Source organism: Hippocampus zosterae, chromosome 16 (genome assembly GCF_025434085.1).
Source record: "Hippocampus zosterae strain Florida chromosome 16, ASM2543408v3, whole genome shotgun sequence".
NCBI lineage: Eukaryota > Metazoa > Chordata > Actinopteri > Syngnathiformes > Syngnathidae > Hippocampus > Hippocampus zosterae.
This window is the reverse complement of record NC_067466.1, coordinates 5349457-5369975: the sequence shown is the minus strand read 5'-3', so window position 1 is coordinate 5369975 and position 20519 is coordinate 5349457. Positions and strand designations below refer to the sequence as shown.

Sequence of the window (20519 nt, the reverse complement as noted above, 5' to 3'; positions counted from 1 at the left end):
GCTTCATCTCTTAAAGCTTCACCTCAATATGACCTCTTTACGCGTACTTGACTGATTCAGTCACTTTAGGCCACACATGACATGGCAGGAGAGCTTTTGACATGATTGGATGATTGGATTTCTGTGCATGTGATCAGATGGCCTTCTTGTCAGGCATCTTTGAATGTACCGGTACTGTATATGTGTCTCCAGCTCCTGATGACTATACAGTGGACTCACGTATTTATGGATTTTTTTCAATATATCCATCCATCCATTTTGTTATCGGCTTGTCCTCACAAGGATTGCGGGCGTGCTGGAGCCTATCCCAGCCGTCTTCAGGCAGTAGTTGGGGGACACCCTGAACCGGTTTCCAGCCACTCACAGGATGCACATAGGCGAACAATCATCCACGCTCACACTCACATCACACTCACACCTAGGGACAATTTGGAGTGTTCCATTAATCTGCCATGCACGTTTTTGAAATGTGGAATGAAACCGGAGTACCCGGATAAAACCCACGGTGGCACGTGGAAAAGATGCAAACTCCACACATGAAGCTGGAATCGAACCCTGCACCTCTGCAGTGTGAGGCCAACGTGCGAATCAGTCGACCACCGGGCCGACCTTTTTCAAGCTATTTTGCTATTTTGTTTTGATTGGATGAAGTGGCTTTAATTTCTTGATCGATCAATGACATCATGGGTCGGCTTATCAAAATGAAACATTACACTGCAGTGTTTCCCACGTCAACATTTACCTGTGGTGAACCACCACAAATGATTTTTGGCCGCGAGTCAAAGATTTTGGTTCTACCTGTCTACACCAAACTCTCATACTAACTTTCACTGCTGCTTCTGTGGTTCTTGTGTGAGACTAAGAATCAATAGCACTACCAATTTCCTTTTTGGTACGAATGCCTCAAATTAATGAACGATCAACCAATCAATGTTTAAAGTTTGTCACTTCATCTCAATGGTATCAGCAAAAACAGGATCAACACACGATTTGCTCCTATTAATGTCCTATGGTACTTTTCCATGAGCCAAGCTTTACACCGACACGGCCTTGCTTGGCCCTGAGTATTTACTTTTACAGTAGGCATTTTCGGGGTAGAGCGTTTACAATGGAACCGGTTTTCAGAAGAATCTCGGAGATGCTTCTAAAACAGACCATCTGGGGCCGTGTGGGGCTGTGTCATCATTTTCATCTGATCAGCTGACAGCTGATCGCAATGCAGCAAGGAACTTGGCTGCACATGCTCATTTCCGAGTGACGAGCGAGACAGAGCCGCCCGCTGCCAGTCATTAATATACTGTATATACAATAAAAATAATCTTTTACAACAACATTTAACATTTAATCACATTAACAAACACTGCTCCCCTGGCCAGATGGGCGTGGCCACTGCCTCTGGGTGGCGACTTTGGCCGGCCACCAGAGAGTTTTGGATTCTGTAGAGTGAGCACAACAAGACTGACCAAATGATTGAGTGACATCTCCATTCAGGATCAACGAGCACTGGCAACGAGCTTTACGTTCCACTCGCTAAATCACTATCACACTACTTCAATAAATTGTAAATATGGTTGGATGTTTTTGTTGTAATTCCCCTTTTTGATCCTGAGCCTATGCCCGTGCAATGCGGCAGTTGGCCTTGACTACTGACAAAAAAGTGCACTGGCCGGCTTTGACCTTCATGCACAGTGTCCACCATTTAGGCTCAAAAATGAACATGCTGAGCAGCAGGAAAAAAATGACGACAGGGAGAATTTTAAAAGACTCCAGTCACTACACAATGACTACGAAACCAAACATCCATAATTATGAATCAGATTCAAGCACACTTTGCTACTTCTGTCTTTGTTATCCCTAGCATTGTGTATTCGGTAAGGGTTACACAACTTCAGGTCGTTAAAAGGTTTTTAACTAATGTACCGCTACTCAAAGTGGGATCAACAATAAATATCCGCTGCTAACACAGTTGCTATTTTTTAAGTAGAGTAAGAAAATTGGAAAATTGGCAGAGGGAATGCTTTCTATCATTTATATTACCAACGTACAACCTCAACACCAAATTTAAGCAGAACAAAAAAGCATAGACATGAATTGGGTGAAGCATTCTGTAGCATTATGCTATTTATGGCCAGAGAAAGAATATCTATCCTGAGATAGTGTTTTTCCTTACTTACATGATGAAAATTGTATTCATTCAAATTTATTTATTTTCATTGTCCTTTTCCAGTGGCCTCCCAAAAAAATCCCAATCAAAATATGAATGACAACTGCTTTTCAAGTCAAGTCAACAGTATTTATAGAGCACTTTCAAACGACCATCGCTGCATACAAATTGCTGTACGTGGAGCTATTTAACATGCACAATAAACAGTAAGACAAATCGATAATAAAGGCGGTAGAAAGCACCAAACAGTAAAACCAAGAAAAAATCTAAGTCATGCTGAGTCGAATGCCAAAGAATACAAGTGAGTTTTGAGGAGGGTTTTGAAGATGGGCAGCGAGGAGGCTTGCCGAATGTTCAGTGGGAGGTCATTCCAGAGAGAGGGACCAGCAACAGAAAAGGCTCGATCCCCTCTGAGCCTCAGTTTAGTTCTTGGTACTTCTAATAATGTCTGGTCCACAGATCTGAGGCGCCGGGCAGGTGTGTAGGGGCGGATGAGCTCAGAGAGGTAAGGTGGCGCGAGATTATTCAGAGATTTGAAAACAAATAAGAGGATCTTGAAAATAACACTAAAATGAATGGGGAGCCAGTGAAGGGATGCCAGAGTAGGACTTATGTGCTCTCTCTTACGAGTACCAGTCAAGAGGCGAGCAGCGGCATTCTGGAACAGCTGAAGGCACTTAATGGAGGACTGGCTGACTCCAAAGTAAAGGGCATTGCAGTAATCGAGCCGGAATGTGACAAAGGCATGAATTACTGTCTCAAAGTGTTCATGTGAGAGGAGAGGTTTTATTTTGGCCAGCTGTCTAAGGTGAAAGAAGCTGGATTTAACAACGTCACCAATTTACCGATCGAGTTTGAAACCACTGTCCAGTTTAAGGCCCAAGTTTGAGACTGTTGACTTAAGATAAGCAGACAGGGGCCCCAGGTCTACAGGATGGAATGTACAAGGGCCACTGGGACCAAACAATATCACCTCTGTCTTCTTTTCATTGAATTTCAAGAAATTTTATGCCATGCAGGTTTTGATTTCTTCCAGACAGGATAGGAGTGACCTTAATGAGAAGGCGTCTTTCTTGCTCAGTGGGACATAGATCTGGCAGTCATCTAAATAGCCGTGGAAGGGAATACCATGTTTCCTTAAGATGGAACGCAATGGGAGCAGAGACAGCGAGAACAGCAGAGGCCCCAGAATTGAGCCCTGTGGAACACCACATGACAGGGGAGCAGTGCATGACTCAGAGCAGCCAAGGCTGACACAAAAGGTTCTGTCAGCTCAATAGGACCTAAACCACTCAAGAGCACTGCCGCCAATGCCCACCAAGTGATGCAAACGAGTCAGCAGAATACTCTGATCCACTGTATCAAATGCTGCAGTTAAGTCCAATAAAACTAGACACACGTGGTCTCCAGAGTCATTTTTCAGGGAATATTGTACAGTATTAAGGCAAAATAATTAAAAATAAATAGAACAGTGCTTCAAATAACATTCAGGAATACTGTACCTACAATTTAACCAGTTTTATGAATACAATTTTGTCTGTTTGTTCTAAAGGCCCCATGAAAAAGTTCAAAGACACACAAAAACATAGCGCTGTGTCTAATGAATCCTTGGGACCTCTGTGCCTTCTACTGTAAGTCAATGGAATACAAAAAGAAATGCAAGACTGATTCTTGAGAATACCACACCAACCAAACCCGACTGACTGTATGAAACAGGGAGTCCAGAAAGTGACTGCCGGTTCATTGTGATAGTTTGATAACTCAAACGTAGAACAAAGCTCATGCTTTTTCATGGAACGAACATAATACAAACACTTCAACTGTCGGGAAAAAATAGTTAATATACTGTGAGCATTAAGATATGTATCGCACTATAAGGCACACCTAAAAGCATTACATTTCCCCAAAAGCCAACAGTGCGCCCTATAATTCAATACGCCTTACAGTATGTATGGTGTTACACAATCTCTTTATCTTTATATTCCCCATTGAGTTGTTTCCCTGTTAGTGTTCCTACGCCATCTAGTGGTGATTATTAGCAGGAACCAATTGTAACATAAAAGGGTTCTGCGCGACACAAATTCACATGTGCATTCGCAAACGCACACTCAAACAGACAACTACTCTGTGAGCTCTGTGCGGTCATGATGAAACGAAGATAGTACCGAAAGCAGAGTCAACTAAACGAAGGAAGAAGGAGACAAGCAAGACTTCGAAGGATATCCCCTTGTGGATGTGAGCCCACAAGGTTTGTGTGCCTTTTTGTTGAAGAAATTGTTTTCATAACTTTTGTCTTTCATGTATTGTTTTGTAATAGCATTTGCATTTATACCGTATGTTTCATGTTCGTTGTTGTGACCAGCTCTGCATCACTTTGCTCTATATAAACAAAGCTGTATTGTATTGTATTCCCCTTATTATAGCTCTATTGAGTGGATGCATACCGCAGCCATTATTGTAGCTTCTATTCTATGCGCCTTATAATGCAAGGCGCCCTATATATGAAAACAGTTTTGAAATATGCGATTCATTGAAGATGCTCCTTATAGTCCGAAGCGCCCTATAGTGCAGAAAATACGGTACTTTGAGGTTCTACTAAACGATGGATGTTTCAAATAAGCATTGCTGCATGCAACTTTTCAAATTTGTGGGGTCCTAATAATATGATAGCCATGTATTCATAGCCTCGAAGAAAAAAAAAGCTAGTATGATAAAAAATGATTTTTGTGGTCCATGTCGTCCATTGCAGAGCACATTGATGATGTAACCCAAAGAACATGTTGCCCCAGCTCTGCTCCCCATGGCTTGGGCACGCCGGGTTTGCTGCCAAAGGACGATCTGCTTCTACGCAGTCTGTGGTAGGCGGTCAGTGGGGGCCACTCCATCTTGGCACAAGAATCACGACGGTGAAGCCGCGCAAATCCCAGAATGCCAATGCCAAGTCAATCCTTGTCATACGTGTTTGTTTATGTTATGTTACCAGTAATTTGTTGAATGTGTGCCTTGTTTAATAACTGCCGGGTTACATTTATGTTACACTGTGTTTTTAATGAAACCCAGACAATGGGTAGTGTCTAAAACCTGTCACTGTTCTGCCCCAATTACCGAAGTGGTTCTGTGAGGTTGGAATTTGCAGTACAAATCTCCATATGCGACGAAATAAATCCCCACTCTCCGTCCACTTTGACAGCGTGGACAAATTGATGAAGATCCTGGTGGAACCTGCCTCCCCACACCTCCCTTTCTCTGATTCCTGACTGACCAAACTGCACATTCAGGAATACAAGACAATTTAACCATATAATGCCTGACCCATTAAGGAATAGCCAGAATTTTTTTGCCATATTATTTTGTTGTATCACATTTATAAGCATTATGTGGATTACATCAAAAAGTGAAAATTTGGGGAAAATCATATTTTAAACCTGTAGTATCAAATTTGATACAGATGATTGAATGTACCGGTACTATAAAGAATTAGTTACATAATGAAACTGCATGTATCAAATATGATACGAATGGCATTTTAGGGTTAAATCAATTAAAGTGACAGACTCTTTTAACTCAGCACTCCCATTTGTTGCAAGCCGCTCTGCGACGACTCCACATAAAGTTTTAAATGTCATTGTGAAGCAACTCCAAAAATGAGGGCAAGGTTAGGTTGAGTGACCACTATTTTCCAGATGAGCAACACCCAAAAAGGATACAAGATGATCTTTTCTCAATTGGCTCTATAAGCACACCTGACAAATGTTACTTAGCATTGTTGAAGTTGTTGTTTTTTTTTTAAACGCTGTCATGCAACCTGTAACCTGATCACACAATAAACTGTCCACTGTAGTAACCGCTGTCCCTGAAAGGGTTAAAGATGATCGTGTCACAGGACGGGAAGAAGGAAGAACTAAACGTATGCAAGCAGGGAGGCGAAGACGCAGTCGACTCAAACATAAATTTATTTTAAAGGAACAAATAATCAAAAAAAGGTAGGGAGGGTGGATTATAGACTAAAGTAACCTGTGAGAGCTGGAGAAAATTCATGAAAAGGACCGATACACACTTCTCACGGAAAGTCTATAGTTCCTACACACCTAGCAAAAGTACTAACAGCCACACCACTCTGCTTCAGAAGACATATAGCGTACATTTACCAAGATACTCTCATTTATTATTTATAAAAGTGATCAATGTTTCACGTGGTGAGGCATGGATCATAATACAGAGAGTCGTGTCAAATATTTAACTTTATGTACTGTATAACAAAGCGCAATAACTTACCTTTTGTAGGCTAGTTGGATTCAACTGAGTTTTGTCGATAATTTTTATTGCGACCTGGAAAAAGAGAGAGAGCGAGAGATTTTTAATTATCTGAACAGAACAGAATTATATTTAATCAAAAAGTATCACAAGGTGAGTGATTTGAATAATTATGTCACATTAGATAAGCTAAAAGTATCGTTGACTGCCATATATTATGCATTTATACTTTAATATTTTATTTTTATTTTTTTATATTAGATTTAATTCCATTGTGCCAAATCATAACTGTTATCTCAGAGTTTATTGATATAGGGCATATTTAGGCTCATATTGCTCACATAAGTAATGACACAACAAATCTTTAAATGAGGCAAGTTTAAAAAAACTATTGAAAAACACTCAGGAAGAAGCAGACAACTGTCTTCACCAACGGTATAAAACTAATAACAATAACAACAATAATAATACAATAACCACCATGACACAGTATTTCTCTCTTTTTTTTCAAATCAAATCTTATAATGAGATTATTCATAATACTGTCAAATATTAATCTTTTCTGATTGTTTATTGTGCTTGGCTGATGAAAAGTTAAAGCAGATCCAATTGACTTCTATTGAATGTGTATACATTCTGTATATTTAAGATGGACAATTTATAGAGAGACAGGTGGAGCATCATGTTGAGCATCATCACAAACCCAGGATGAAGTGGACACACGGGTATTACTGTACATACTCATACTCACAAAACATTAAGGGTTATTCCGCTTTCAGATTAAATAGAATGCACTTTAAAACCCTGGAGAACCCAAGAACCCTTTTCTTCTTTGGAAAATGATGAATTATACATTAAATGACTGCTATATGTTCACTGAACACCAAAATAAATATTTATTCAAATATTCAATGCTTTAATCCTAATTTAGGATTTGGGCCAAATTTGACCCTTTGGGATTTAAGGGTACCATTTGAGTAGCAGAATTTATAGGGGCCAAATTTGATCCCGGGGGTTCTCCAAGGTTAACCCTGACTATGTTGACCCATCGCAAAACTTCTAAATTTTGCTCTTCGGCTCCTTGCTACAGAATAGCAAAAAGTAGTAAAACATTGAAGAGCTAGGAATAAGCATTCAAAAGTTGAAAGAAGGTCAAATAAAGTCCACCCGTAAAGGTTAAAATTTATTTACGTTAATCCTGACATATTTTTGTGAATAGTCTGTAAAATACAGAGTCTAGTGAATTAAAAATGACAGTTGTCTTAAACTGCCATTGTTAAATGAGCAGAATACTTCTTATTAACTATTTGAGTTTCCTCGTAGGGCGGCCAGTCCAGTGGTTAGCACGTCGGCTTCACAGTGCAGAGGTTCGATTCCAGCTCCGGCCTCCCTGTGTGGAGTTTGCATGTTCTCCCCGGGCCTGCGTGGGTTTTCTCCGGGTGCTCCGGTTTCCTCCCACTTTCCAAAAACATGCATGGCAGGCTGATTGGACGCTCTAAATTGTCCCTAGGTGTGAGTGTGAGTGCGAATGGTTGTTTGTCTCTGTGTGCCCTGCAATTGGCTGGCAACTGATTCAGGGTGTCCCCCGCCTACTGCCCAAAGACGGCTGGGATAGGCTCCAGCACCCCCCGCGACCCTAGTGAGGATCAAGCGGTTCGGAAAATGGATGGATGGATGGATGGATGGATGGATGGAGTTTCCTCGTATTGGTAATGTTTCAGTCACTCTGTCTCCCTTCGATATGACTGTATATCAATAGTTGGTGTCTTACCTCTCTGCCTGTCAGGATGTGGCGCGCCAACTTGACCTTGGCAAAATTTCCCTTGCCGATGGTCTTGAGTAAACGATAGTTTCCGATGTGGGGTTGCTCGTCAGAGCAGGAGGCGATAGAGTTCCTGCATCGGGCGCCAAGCGAACGGCTGGATTGACTCGTAGCCTTGTCTGAACGGCTGGCCCCCAGCAACACATGCTATAAAAAAATATTAGAAGAAAAAGGAGAAAAGAAAAAAAATTACTTACACAGAGAAGAAGGTTGGCCAATGAGCTCTCGACACACCAACTTCGGAAAACTGAAAATGATCGCCAGGGCTTGATTTTCGCCACCAGCGCAAGTCTGGCACGAGACACACTCTAAATCTGCGGGCTTGACTTGGTATTCGTAATTTCACAGACGTACACCACTTGCAGCTCTATGAATGCGAACACAGCCAACTTGATTTATCACCAATACAATCTTCTCCTCTCATTCAATAATCGGAGCATGAGAGGGCGCACAGTCCTTGACGTAGCAGAAGGAAAAACTAATTTGCCGGAGTCCACAAAGAAGGCACTTGGACACTGTCTTCCAAGCCACTCCTAAATATTTGTAAAATTTCCAAACGCCCTCCCTGGTGCCTCTACCCTTCTTGTTTTTGGCATCCTATAACCCCAATTTTGGCAAACTGATCAAAATGATCCAGATCCATCGGAAGCTCAGAGCCACCATACAAGCAAATGGCTGCATGAGGCCCCCGTAGCAGTCAAGCCGATAGAGGCCCCAGTAATTACCCCAAAAGCTTTTCAAGGACCCTGTGTTCTTGCTCAAGGACCACCTTCCGTCTCAACTGCTGAACATCGCTCTATTACCTGTCCATCCACGCCTGGGCAATCTGGACGGCTATGTCAGTCACCTGTCCACATTGAGAATAGCTAGCCCAGAACTCCAAGGAATTCACTTGTCACCGATATGGCATATCTAGCGGCGCAAGCCCTGCGATCCATAATTTGTCTTGGCTGGTCGGCCAAGATATGACGTCATCCCCCTGCAACTCTGTTGGTCCGTTGTCGTGGCGATCCATCTCAAAGCAATGACTAACCCCATGTGCTTGGCATCCTGGGTATCCTCCTGCCCAGCCCTAATGACCACTTATCTGGCATGCCAAACTGGCCCCCAAGAGCCATTTTGTCCTCTTTTTCTGGTCGTCCTCCAGAATGATCTCGACGAGCCAAGTCTTCTGGCTCTTGTACCTTGTCCCAGGTCCACTTCCGCCTACTCTGATTTGAACTGTTTTGGTGCATATCCATGCGTTAGGGGGGTGACACTGTCATGATATGTGTTTTTATTCAGCTTGTTGGTTTTACTCTGGAACAGATCGTGTCTTTGGGTTTATTTGGAGTTTCATTTTCCTCTGTGTTCTTCGTTCTCACCAACCCTGCTCCCCTTATGTCTACAAATCGGCTCACTTCAGCCCTTCCTGTCATGTCCAGTTGTGGCTGATTGTCTCCTCAGTCTGTTTGTATTCTTTCATTCTGAGTTTGTCATTGTCACATCTCATGTTGCCTGTTGTCAAGTCAGGAGTATTTGTTTTTTGGACATTTATTGATTTAGTATTTATCCTGCTGCTCCAGTACTTTTTGCTTTGGCTTTTTGTTAGACCTGAGTTTACTCTGCACTTCTTCCTTACCTCCCCTGTGCTTGTGTCCATCTTTTCCCACCATAGCAATGTGACAAATCCCGCAAATGTGACAGCGGGGAATACGTCCCCAAAAACAAACAACTGGAAGTGGTGGGGGTGAAAGCCCGGAAAAGCATCACAGAAGAAGAATTCAAAAGTTTGGCGATCCAGCATGATGCAGTTATTCCAAGCAAAAAGTACACGATAGTACTTAATATTAAGTCTTAATCTGTTTGCATCGTATTGTTTCCAATTTTTCTGCTTGCCTTAAAAGGAATGTTTCTTTATAAATAATGCCAACTGCTAATCTTCAAAGCTGTTGCCTACTACATATGTTAATAACTCATAAAAGTTCCACTGTTGTCCTCTTGTCCCATTTTCATCTTTTGAAGTACATACAGCAAAACTGTCTACCGCAAAACCGAAACAAAACTTTCGAACTCAGAGGGTGCTTTATAGTCTGACATAGAAGATGTATTGATTAATTGAGAATTGTGAGCAATTTAACTCTAGATTTATTTGTAATGTTACAAAGATTTTTTAAAACCATTTAAAAAATTGCGTACATAATGACATGAAAAATCAACGATCTTTTGCGCTCACTCAAGGCAAGTCGTAGACTGGGAAACAAGAGCCAAAAGCAGAAGGCGGAGGAACCAGGATGTTAGAGTGATAAGTGGGTGAGGTACACAAAGACAAACAAATAAAAGGAGGTTATACTCAAAAAGGGAGCAGATGCCGACACAGTAGTCCCTAGCCAGTTCCGGGCCCTCAGGCATCACACTTCCATTCACCAAGCTTGCCATCTACACACACGTGTACACACACACACACACATACACAAAAACAGGCTGATACAAACTCTCAAACAGTTCCTCCCTTCCGTAGTGCCATTCCTCCTCTCACGCCACATCTCTGGAGTCTATTTTGGATCTCTCTCCCAATAAACATAGTCAGTGACAAGACACAAGCAAAAGCACTGGGGGGCTTTTTTTTTTAAACAGCAAGTGGGCCAAGCACGTGAATCCACACGTCAACCCAAGCCTCACCTTCACCAATAATTCAATCATCTCCCCTAATCACTTCGTTGTGGAAAGCAGACCAAGATGATTCGAATGGGAACGGTTGAATGTGAATTCATTTTCAATCATACATCTTGCATGCACACACTCTCTGGCTTAACCACCCTTTTGTGCTAAAAGCTCTGCTAACAATTAAGTGGGTTGGGTGGGGGGGTCATGCAATAAGTGTAGAGAAATAACATCACGCAACATCCATCGGTGATGTCATAGATAGATAGATAGATATCATCAGATATCATTAACAAGTAGTAATAATCATTTAGGACCAAGTACAGACCCCTGGGGAACCACATGAGTTATCTTCAGCTGGTTTGATTAGTTTGATGACATATTGTTTAAAATGCACATACTGATTGCTATCATCCGAGTAGCTTTTTATCCATGTATATGCCAAACGGCTGGCTGTCTGGCTGACTGCATCGATGGATGGATGGATGGATGAATAGATAGATAGATAGATAGATAGATAGATAGATAGATAGATAGATAGATAGATAGATAGATAGATAGATAGATAGATAGATAGATAGATAGATAGATAGATAGATAGATAGATAGATAGATAGATAGATAGATAGATAGATAGATAGATAGATAGATAGATAGATAGATAGATAGATAGATAGATAGATAGATAGATAGATAGATAGATAGATAGATAGATAGATAGATAGATAGATAGATAGATGGATAGATAGATAGATAGATGCCACACGGTGTCAGCCCTCTGTCTGCTTTGCACAGGAACTGGATGTATGGCGCTGTCTGACACCCACTGGCTGGTGGGGTTGGGCGCTAAGCAGCCTGCGCAAGCGGCGACTGCACATCATTCCATGAAGTAATCCCCTGTCGCTTCATACGAACAAGCCAGGCAGGTGTACTCTACATTTGTTTTGGCCTGTGCAGCCGTCCCACCCACCCGATTGCCGGAGAACGAATGCATGCATGCACACAGAGGAAGCAGCAGCGGTGGCAGCAGCAGCAGCGAGGGTTATTGTGACATCACAATCTCCGTCCAGCCTTCTAATAAGATGTGACACCTGCTTTGAAGGCTTTCTGCGCATATTGGTTATTGCATGCAGAGGACTGCCTTCCTGCACTGAGCTATACATGCATGTGCAGGCACTCAAGGTTAGCCCGTTTTAAGACTCTCTCTCTCTCTCTATCTCTTTTTTTCTTACACAAATATAAATCCAATACTACCCCTCGAATCCCAAACGTTAAAAAAACAGAAACTGATCAAGCTACGCATCCAACCCGCACCATTAACGTAGCAGCGAATGCAGACCCGGCGAAGGCCAAAATGATGAAAATATTAGTTTTAAGGTCGCACATATCTTCCCGAATGCCCCCAAAACAGCGCTTTAGGCTGCAGCTGCACTTACATGGTCTCCGGTACTCCTGTCGTTGCCAGACGGTAATGCAGATCGAGAGGACATGTTTTCTTTCTCCCCTTTCCCTGAGTGACAATCGCGACGCGTTTTGAGTGAGCGGTTCTTGTCGGCTCCACCGGCAGAATAACATCCGCAGATGCGACCCACCGTCCCGAATCAATCTGCCTCTTCTCCAACCGGCCGAGCCGCGGTCGAGAGCAGTCCTCTGCCTGTCATGGCAGCAATTGATATCCGGAGGGGGGTGTCCTCAAAGCAGCTGCATCTTCCATCCACCATGCACTTTGCAAAAAAAAAATGGAGACGAGAGAAAACGGTCGATCAGCGATGCAGCAAATGCAAATCCGGAGCATGGAATAGGTGCTAAAATGCAAAGATGTTTGGCCGGAGACCAACGTCTCTGTGGCGACTATCCACCCCCTGCCTCATTGCTGCACAAAACAAACACGGTTTAGTCTGGATACGTGCCATCTCCGTCGATCATAACGCGCGCATAAAATAGCTCTTTTTTTTTTTTTTAGCCCATCGACGCGGATGCAAAACGCACGCTTAGCGACAGCTCACGAGATACCCCCGAAGGTGCAGCAGGGGGGGGGGGGGGGGCCGAAGTGGTCAGCAATCGGTATTCTCGGTTGGTGTGTTGCGCTGCACCACCAAGCCACGAAGAAGAAGGAGCACGGGCAGGACTAACAAGTCTTAAAAGCATCAAACTGCGCGCGTCGGTCTTGATCATCAGCACTGCGTCCATGCCCCTTTGAAGCAGGAGCAAAACTAGAAACTGAACATGAGGGGTGCTCAGACCCCCTAAATCAGAACATTAATAGTACTGCAATATTTAAAAAAAAAACAACAACAACAAGAAAAAACATCGTTTAAAAAATATTGACGAAAGAAAATTAACAGCGGCAATGGCAAATAATTTTAACCACTTTCTGAGGTACTCATTACAGCATTCAAATCCACTCAATTGTTCAGATTGATTGATCTCTAATAGCGTCTAAAAATAATTACGACTGAAGAGACTATTATAATAGACCTGGTTTAGGTTGGACTAGTTATTGAAACTGGAGGCAGAAAAATCACAAGGTATGAACTGTTATTTGATTTGATATTGCTGGCTATGTTTATTTGATTATGATTGTAAATGGTTCCCGTCTTTTAATTTGGAAGGCAAAGCTCGACACTTCCTGTCTGATCTGTCTGTCTGTCTGGTTTTCCTTTACGCGGGCGAGCTGTGCCATCCATTTTCCGATCCGTTTACCCTCACACGGGTCGCGGGGGACGGGGGGGGGGGGGCGGGGTTGGGGGGTTCTGGAGCCTATCCCAGCTGTCTTCGGGCAGTAGGCGGGGGACACCCTTAACTGGTTGCCAGCCAATCGCAGGCCACACACAAATGAACAAACATCCGCGCTCACAACAGGGGAACAATTTCAGAGTGTTCAATCAGCCCACCATGCATGTTTTTGGAATGTGGGAGGAAACCGGAGTACCCGGAGAAAACCCACCGAGGCTCAGGGAGAACATGCAAACTCCACACAGGGAGGCCGGAGCTGGAATTGAACACGGTACCTCTGCACTGTGACGTCTATGTGATAACCACTGGATCACCAGGCTGCGAGCTGTGCCACAGCACATAAACTGACAGATTAAATTCAACATTTTAATTGATTCGTATGTTTGCATTAGGTCTACGCCTATACACTTTATTTTGAGACAGCGGACATTTGAGTGCTTACATTGAAGTGTTCGATGATATCTAGTATCACCTAATGACAGGTTGCAATTTTGATAGGAATGCGTTTTATTTTAATCAGACATTGATTAAAAAAAATAAACTACCTTTTCTTGTGCAACAACGTTTTGCCTTTTTCAGTCATTAATAAATGCACCGTAGTCCTCACAGAATTTGGGGTTCTTGTTGAATTTCTTGTTCAAAGATTTGAATGTTGTTCTGCCATTTTTCTATCATCTGAGATCTTGCAATAGTCCATTATGAATGGATGTGGCAGATAATCACACTTAACCTTTAGCTTAACTGAGCTATCCATCACGTCTGTGAATCGTTTGTCCTCAGTTGTCATTTCAGTCCTTTTCTTCACATTTATTTTCAGCTAAGTCATGATTATTTTGCTGAAGGAGCAGGTTGTCCAATGCTGATAGTGATGTGTAATTGCGAAGCAGATATCATGCCAAGTCTGAGTCCTTTAAAATAGTTATTGTGAAGCAGGCCACCCGAATAGACTCTTGACAGCATACAGTCCACCATTTTGGATGTTAAAAACCTTCCATGACTCCGTGAGCTAGGGTGCATTGTTTCCAATTAGGAGTCCTATTTACGCATAGATCTGTGACAGTTGGATCTCATTCAAATATGGCCGTTTCTTTCCCTATGTGTGGGTATGTGCTACTTTGAAACAGGAATTTCTGGAGGGGTGTACACTTCAGCCAGTCGAACAAAGTCGCTGTTTTGCAGACTGCACACCTTCAGGCCAGTCAGTACATATCTTCTTTCTAGCTTCTCGTGTCCTAGAGTTCGAAGAGTAGCTGAACTACCTGAATCAACTAAGGCAGAAATTTGAATGATCTGTCCAAGCTATGATGTTGAACCTGCATTAGCTATGTCTCGATCATGCCATGGCATTTATGCTACGTGAATGTTAACTTTAACCATTTCCTGCATCCTATAACCTGATAAACTGTCTACTGCAGTAACCGCTGCCCCTAAAAGGGATATAAAATAATACTTGAGGACTTCTTATCTTAATTTGAAATATGTAGTCTGCAGACTAGACAATGGTATGTTGTTCTATACTTAATTCATCTACCTGACTTACATCAATGCCTGTGTGGACTGTCAACATTCCAGTGGTGTAATGCCTGAATTAGGCACTAGAGGTTAGCAATATGTAAAGTATATCACAAGTCACTGCTGCCTGGACTGGTGTAGGCATGAAGTGCTGCAACAGTCAATGCACAATCACAGGATTAGATTAATTGTGATTAGAATATGAAATGAAGAGAAATTAGAATACCCCAACAGATTTTTTTAAACGCAAATTTTAGATACCATCCACCGTCATCTTAGTATCTGTGGTAATTATCCTGTGGTATTTTGATGAAAAGAAATATTTTTGTCTATTTCTTTTTAACTCATGACATTGGCTGAGTTTAGTCACGTTTTCCCATGCAGCGAATCAACGCTTATTATTATTGTTAGTATTAGCATCAGACTCTTTGATTAAACAAATCCTATCAGATTTTTATTACATTTATTAATTCATCATCACACAGTTCTGAGTTTATTTCATAGTACCATCTGTGAAGCACCAACAAATGTTTTGTAGCTTTTTAGCTCCTGGCTAATGTGAGTAGTGAGTATAGCCCAAGACACAGGCACCATCATTCATCTTGTTACGTCTGTCAGCAACCAGATAATCAAGACGTAGAGTTTCACATTTACACTCCTGTCTCCAAATGATTTTCCTTGATGTGGTGAACTGGATTTTCTTCACTAAGGAGTTTTACAATCATCCATTATAATGGTCCTCTGTGGTCATCCATGGTTCTGTTTGTTTAGTTTTGGTAGAAGGCAGGCTCGGAGGGGGTTTCCTCCAGCTCCATATGGGATCACCATCATTCATCGTGACCCGCCTTTATAAGACTACCGTGTTGACAACTCATCAGATTATTGCTTCCTTGCTCACGACTCTCATACTAAGTACCTGAATTGACTTTTTCTAAATGCTGTCATATTTTTCTGAAAGCTTTGGTTGACCAAAGTGTTCTGTTTTGTAATGTTTCTTATTGCCCCTGCAATTAGCTTGCTACTGGGCTAAGGTGTACGCTGCCTCTTTCCCAAAGTCAGCTGGAATAAATTCAAGCTCACCCCAATCCATGTGAGGGTCAGCGACTCAGAGGTTTTAAAAATGGATGGATGAATTGACTCTTGCTTGAAGACAAACTATTATATCGGTGCGTCGTATTGTCCCCATATACCCTCTAGATGTCAGGAGTGAGCTTGGAGCTGCACAATGAGATCTCCCCTGTTTGGTACTGGAGCATTCTTGTTCCACACATTTTTGCACCCCTGATTTGTTGCGCTCTGTAAACAGCAGAAGTAATGGACGAAAAGGCGTTGAGGTCGTACAGATTGCACTGACGAGTCTGAGAAAGGACAAGTGAGTTCATGTGTCAAAGAGTTGAAGCCAGGGACCAATTGTTAAATCGGAGCTGTTCGGCATAGCGCTGTCAGCAGGAGGGCAGAAGGATGTGGAGTCATTAGCCTCCAACTTAAATGCTTTCCTGATGAAAGATTGATTGTGGTTCAGGGAGGGGTGAGAGACCCTGCATTGCATTTTTAACTCTCCTCGCTGGTGGTGGTGTTGCAAGTATTCAAATTGTCTGAAGACAACAAAGCTGCAAGAAGAGAAATATATAGTGATTTATGACTGGGGTGTATGGCCTACAATTCATATCACAGTATGAATGAAATTCCTTCATGGTAAATGTATATTTCACGTTACATGTGAAGAAGAACATCTTTTTTCCTCTGGACTGCTTACCCTTGGTAGGGTTGCAGGTGTGCTGAAGCCTATCCCACCTGTCATTTGGTGGTAGGCTGCATACACCCAGAATTGGTCACCAGCAAATCACAGGGCACACATCGGCAATCGACCATTCCTACTTACAAAGGCATGGGGAGAACATGCAACATGCAGGGCTGGAGCTGGAATTGAACCCTGCACCTCTGCACCGTGAGGTGGATGTGCTTCCCAGTCGACCAGCCTCTACATATAAATTTTGGTGACAATTTAATTGCAATTTGGTACATCGGGTGATGTTTAGATTCCTACATTATGGTTTCGACCAGGGGTCACCAACATGGTTCCTGTAGGTACCAGATACGCCTCAAGGCCCACATAAGTGGCCCGAGGGCCTGTTCTAAAAATAGCTCACCAGTGATGAAGCATTGTGATTTTCTAGTAATGTTGTCAAAGTAAGAATTTGAAAATGGAAACACTGGCAAAGGTTTCTAGAAATAGTATCGCATATTTAGATTGATGTTTCCTAATTTTGAGATGAACATTTATAACCGCAACATTACTCACCCCAATCCGTCCACCCTTTTTCAACACCGTTTATCCTAAATTGAGTTTTTTACAGCAACATTATGAAAAGTAATTTCAGAAAATGTCTTATTTCAGGGGCGACACGGTGGTCGACCTGTAAGCACGCCGGCCTCACAGTGCAGAGGAGCCTTTGATTGGCTGGCAACTAGAGATAAGATCTTAAACCCAAGCCCGAGCCCAACCTGGGTCGGGTCGGGCCTAAAACGTCAGTCATTGTTTCGGGTCAGTTCAGGCTTCTCCTCGCTTACCTTTTAAAAGTGAATATACCTGTATGTTTATAAAAATGTATACTAAAACGATGTGTGGATACTAAACTAAGGAATACTTGTTTTGAGGCATTTCGAGGCCATGAATAGTTTTGGCCACGAGAGACTGTGGTTCGCAAAAAAACAGAAGTCGCCTCATCACAACACATACTGTACTAAACTCTTGCAATGACAATTCAAAGAACTCCTTCCTGTCTCTGTCTATTATCCACCCGTCATTGTTCTTCTTTGTCTCTCTGCTTCTCTCTCAAAGTGCCGTGCTACATTCTTAAGGACGTATTGCTGCTGTGGTTTATGGCCCAATTTTCAACCCATCAAAATGACAGATGGCCTTAAATTTTTCCCGTCAACTCTTTCAAAAATCCGTCAGTGATGGAAAATTGTCGGCTAATGTACCCTCGGCAGAAACAAAAATATAAAAGATGTAAATGTTTATACAATCTTGTTTAACTTAGATTTCGTTACAAAAGACAGGCTTTAATTTGTTATCATAAATCACTCCTCCTCCTCCCGAGTCCTCACAAATAAAATATGAAATTTCGAGTTTGCTTCGGGCTCGGGCTAGCAAATCAAGTTAATTGGTCGGGCCTTCATACCCGTGGGTTGGGTCGGGTCGGGCTGGATTTTTTCGGTCCGATCTTACCTCAAGTGGCAACCCATTCAGTGTGTAACATGCCTACTGACCGAAGACAGCTGGGATAGGCTCCAGCATGCCCCACGACCCTTGTGTGGATAAGCGGATCATAAAATGGATGGATGGATGGATGGATGATGGATGAATGGAAACCAGTATCCCACTAAGTGACAGCAGTTTCCGAGTACCATATTTTCCGCACGAAAAAACGCACTGGATTATGAGGCGCACCTTCAATGAATGGCTATTTTGTATAACATTTTCATGTATTAGACGCCTCGCACCAAAAGGCGTAATCTACAGCGCGTCCACTAGATGGTGATATGCTCCTTCCATTCAACTTGAGAGGCGTCTGTTCAACTTGAGAGGCGTTCAAGACCGCCTCTGAAAAATGTAAATTAACTATTTCTGTACTTAAATGAAACTACGAAAATTGAAAATAATGCATCAAACAGAAAATCAAGCAATAAAATCACAAAATAAATTATATGGCCCCCCTAAAGAATTTATTTTGTGATTTCCTCGCTTAATTTTCTTCGTGGTTTCTTTGAAGTAAGAATTAATTTACGTTTTTCAGAGGCGGACATGAAGGCCTCTCGAGTGGAACGGAAGAAAGCACGGAGACGGACAAAGGCGTACAGTACCTGTACTTGCTGAGACTGTGAAAACCATTAATAAAGTCTGCGTTTAAAATAAAATAAAACCACAACCACAGCCCTCATTTTTTCAACACACTCAGGTGTGTCTGTGTCCGTTGCCTTCCCTTCTTTTCTTCCGGTCAACTCAATCGGCGTTCATGGCCGCCTCCGAAAAACTCATTGACATGGCATTTCCTTTATCGTAGCTCCAAGAGTACAATCAGATAAGATAAAATAAGAAAACCTTTAATAGTCTCACAATAGAGAAATTCCCACTTAACAGCAGCAAAGTTATGAGAGGAAGAAGTAGAAGTGTCACGTCCCGTGTTTGCCAGCAGGGGGCGGGCTTTCTCTCCGCCCCCCACACAACCTGTTACGCATTGGTCGGTGATTACTCTGCCTTTATTAGGACGCTCTGGCAGTCGACTCACTGCCGGAGAATTCCACGCCGTGCCATTATTCTCTCGCTCAGATTCCTACCTTGATTGCTCGTTGCCTCCTAGCCTTGTGGCTGTTACTACGCGTCATTATTCTTCTCGTATGAAATTTATACACTTGTCTAATCAGACCTTCCTCGCCATTTGTTTTCCGCGAGCGTTTTCGGTTGTTCCCTTTATTCCTTCCCTGGTCCTTATTTTGACCAGCTCTTTTTGTTATTTTTCCATGTCGGGTATTTTGTGTTCTTTATTAAAGACTCCCTTTGTTCTCTGACAAAATCCTTTTACGTGTCTGCTTTTTCGGGGATCCACCTCCTTATTTTGTTGTGCACGAAGCGATCTTTCCATCGCTTCGGGCACAACGTGACAAGAAGAACAAAATAAATAGGAGCTGCTGGAAAGGCAGCCACTCTCACGGCGCCATCTTAAAATCAAAATAACCCAAAAAGATGTCAGTCGTAGTTATTCATTCCTTTGTTGTGTATTCAAAAATGATGAAATCACAATATAAATTCTGTAGGGGGGAAATAATTCATTTTGTCATATCCTTGCTTGCTTTTCAGTTTTGATGTATTATTTTCAATTTTTGTAGTTTCATTGAAGTAATCGTTAGTTTACGTTTTTTGGTGGCGGCTTTGAACGCCTCTCGAGTAGAAAGGAAGAAAGCACAGAGATAGACAAAGATGTACCTGTATTCGTTGGGACTGGCTTAAAAAATTAACACAACAGCTCTCCTTTTTTCGGAGCTGCAACACATACTTACTTAATAAAGCAGCGACACAGTTCACTGAACCAACAGAAAGTTATAACATTGGAAGCATGTCTCCAGGAAGGAGCCATCTTGGAGTCGACTGAACTACCGTAATGACCATACAAAAGACGCACCGGATTTTAAGGCGCTCGGTGAGCTTTTAAGAAAATGAAAGACTTTTTGGTGCGCCCAATAGTGCGGAAAAATAATAATTTGTAAGCGGAGTGTTTGTTGATTTTTCAGCATGTTCAAAATTTGCAAGCGTTTGTGACCATGAATGAACCCTGACACATAATCAACATTCTTTACCTTCACAAACACTCAAAAACCTTCGCCACT

General features: G+C 42.3%; 1 protein-coding gene across 1 annotated transcript in view; it reads right to left on the bottom strand.

Annotated features, from left to right (window-relative positions):
- The window catches only part of mark4a (MAP/microtubule affinity-regulating kinase 4a), a 29492-nt gene extending 16358 nt beyond the window's left edge, over window positions 1–13134 (bottom strand). Inside the window, exons 1-3 of the mRNA XM_052046317.1 lie at window positions 12320–13134; window positions 8190–8387; window positions 6440–6493 (exon numbers count right to left, since the gene is read on the bottom strand). Of these exons, the coding sequence (XP_051902277.1) occupies window positions 6440–6493; window positions 8190–8387; window positions 12320–12373 (306 nt within the window). The 5' untranslated portion in view covers window positions 12374–13134. The remainder of the gene's footprint in view (window positions 1–6439; window positions 6494–8189; window positions 8388–12319) is intronic.
- Window positions 13135–20519: the final 7385 nt, after the last annotated feature.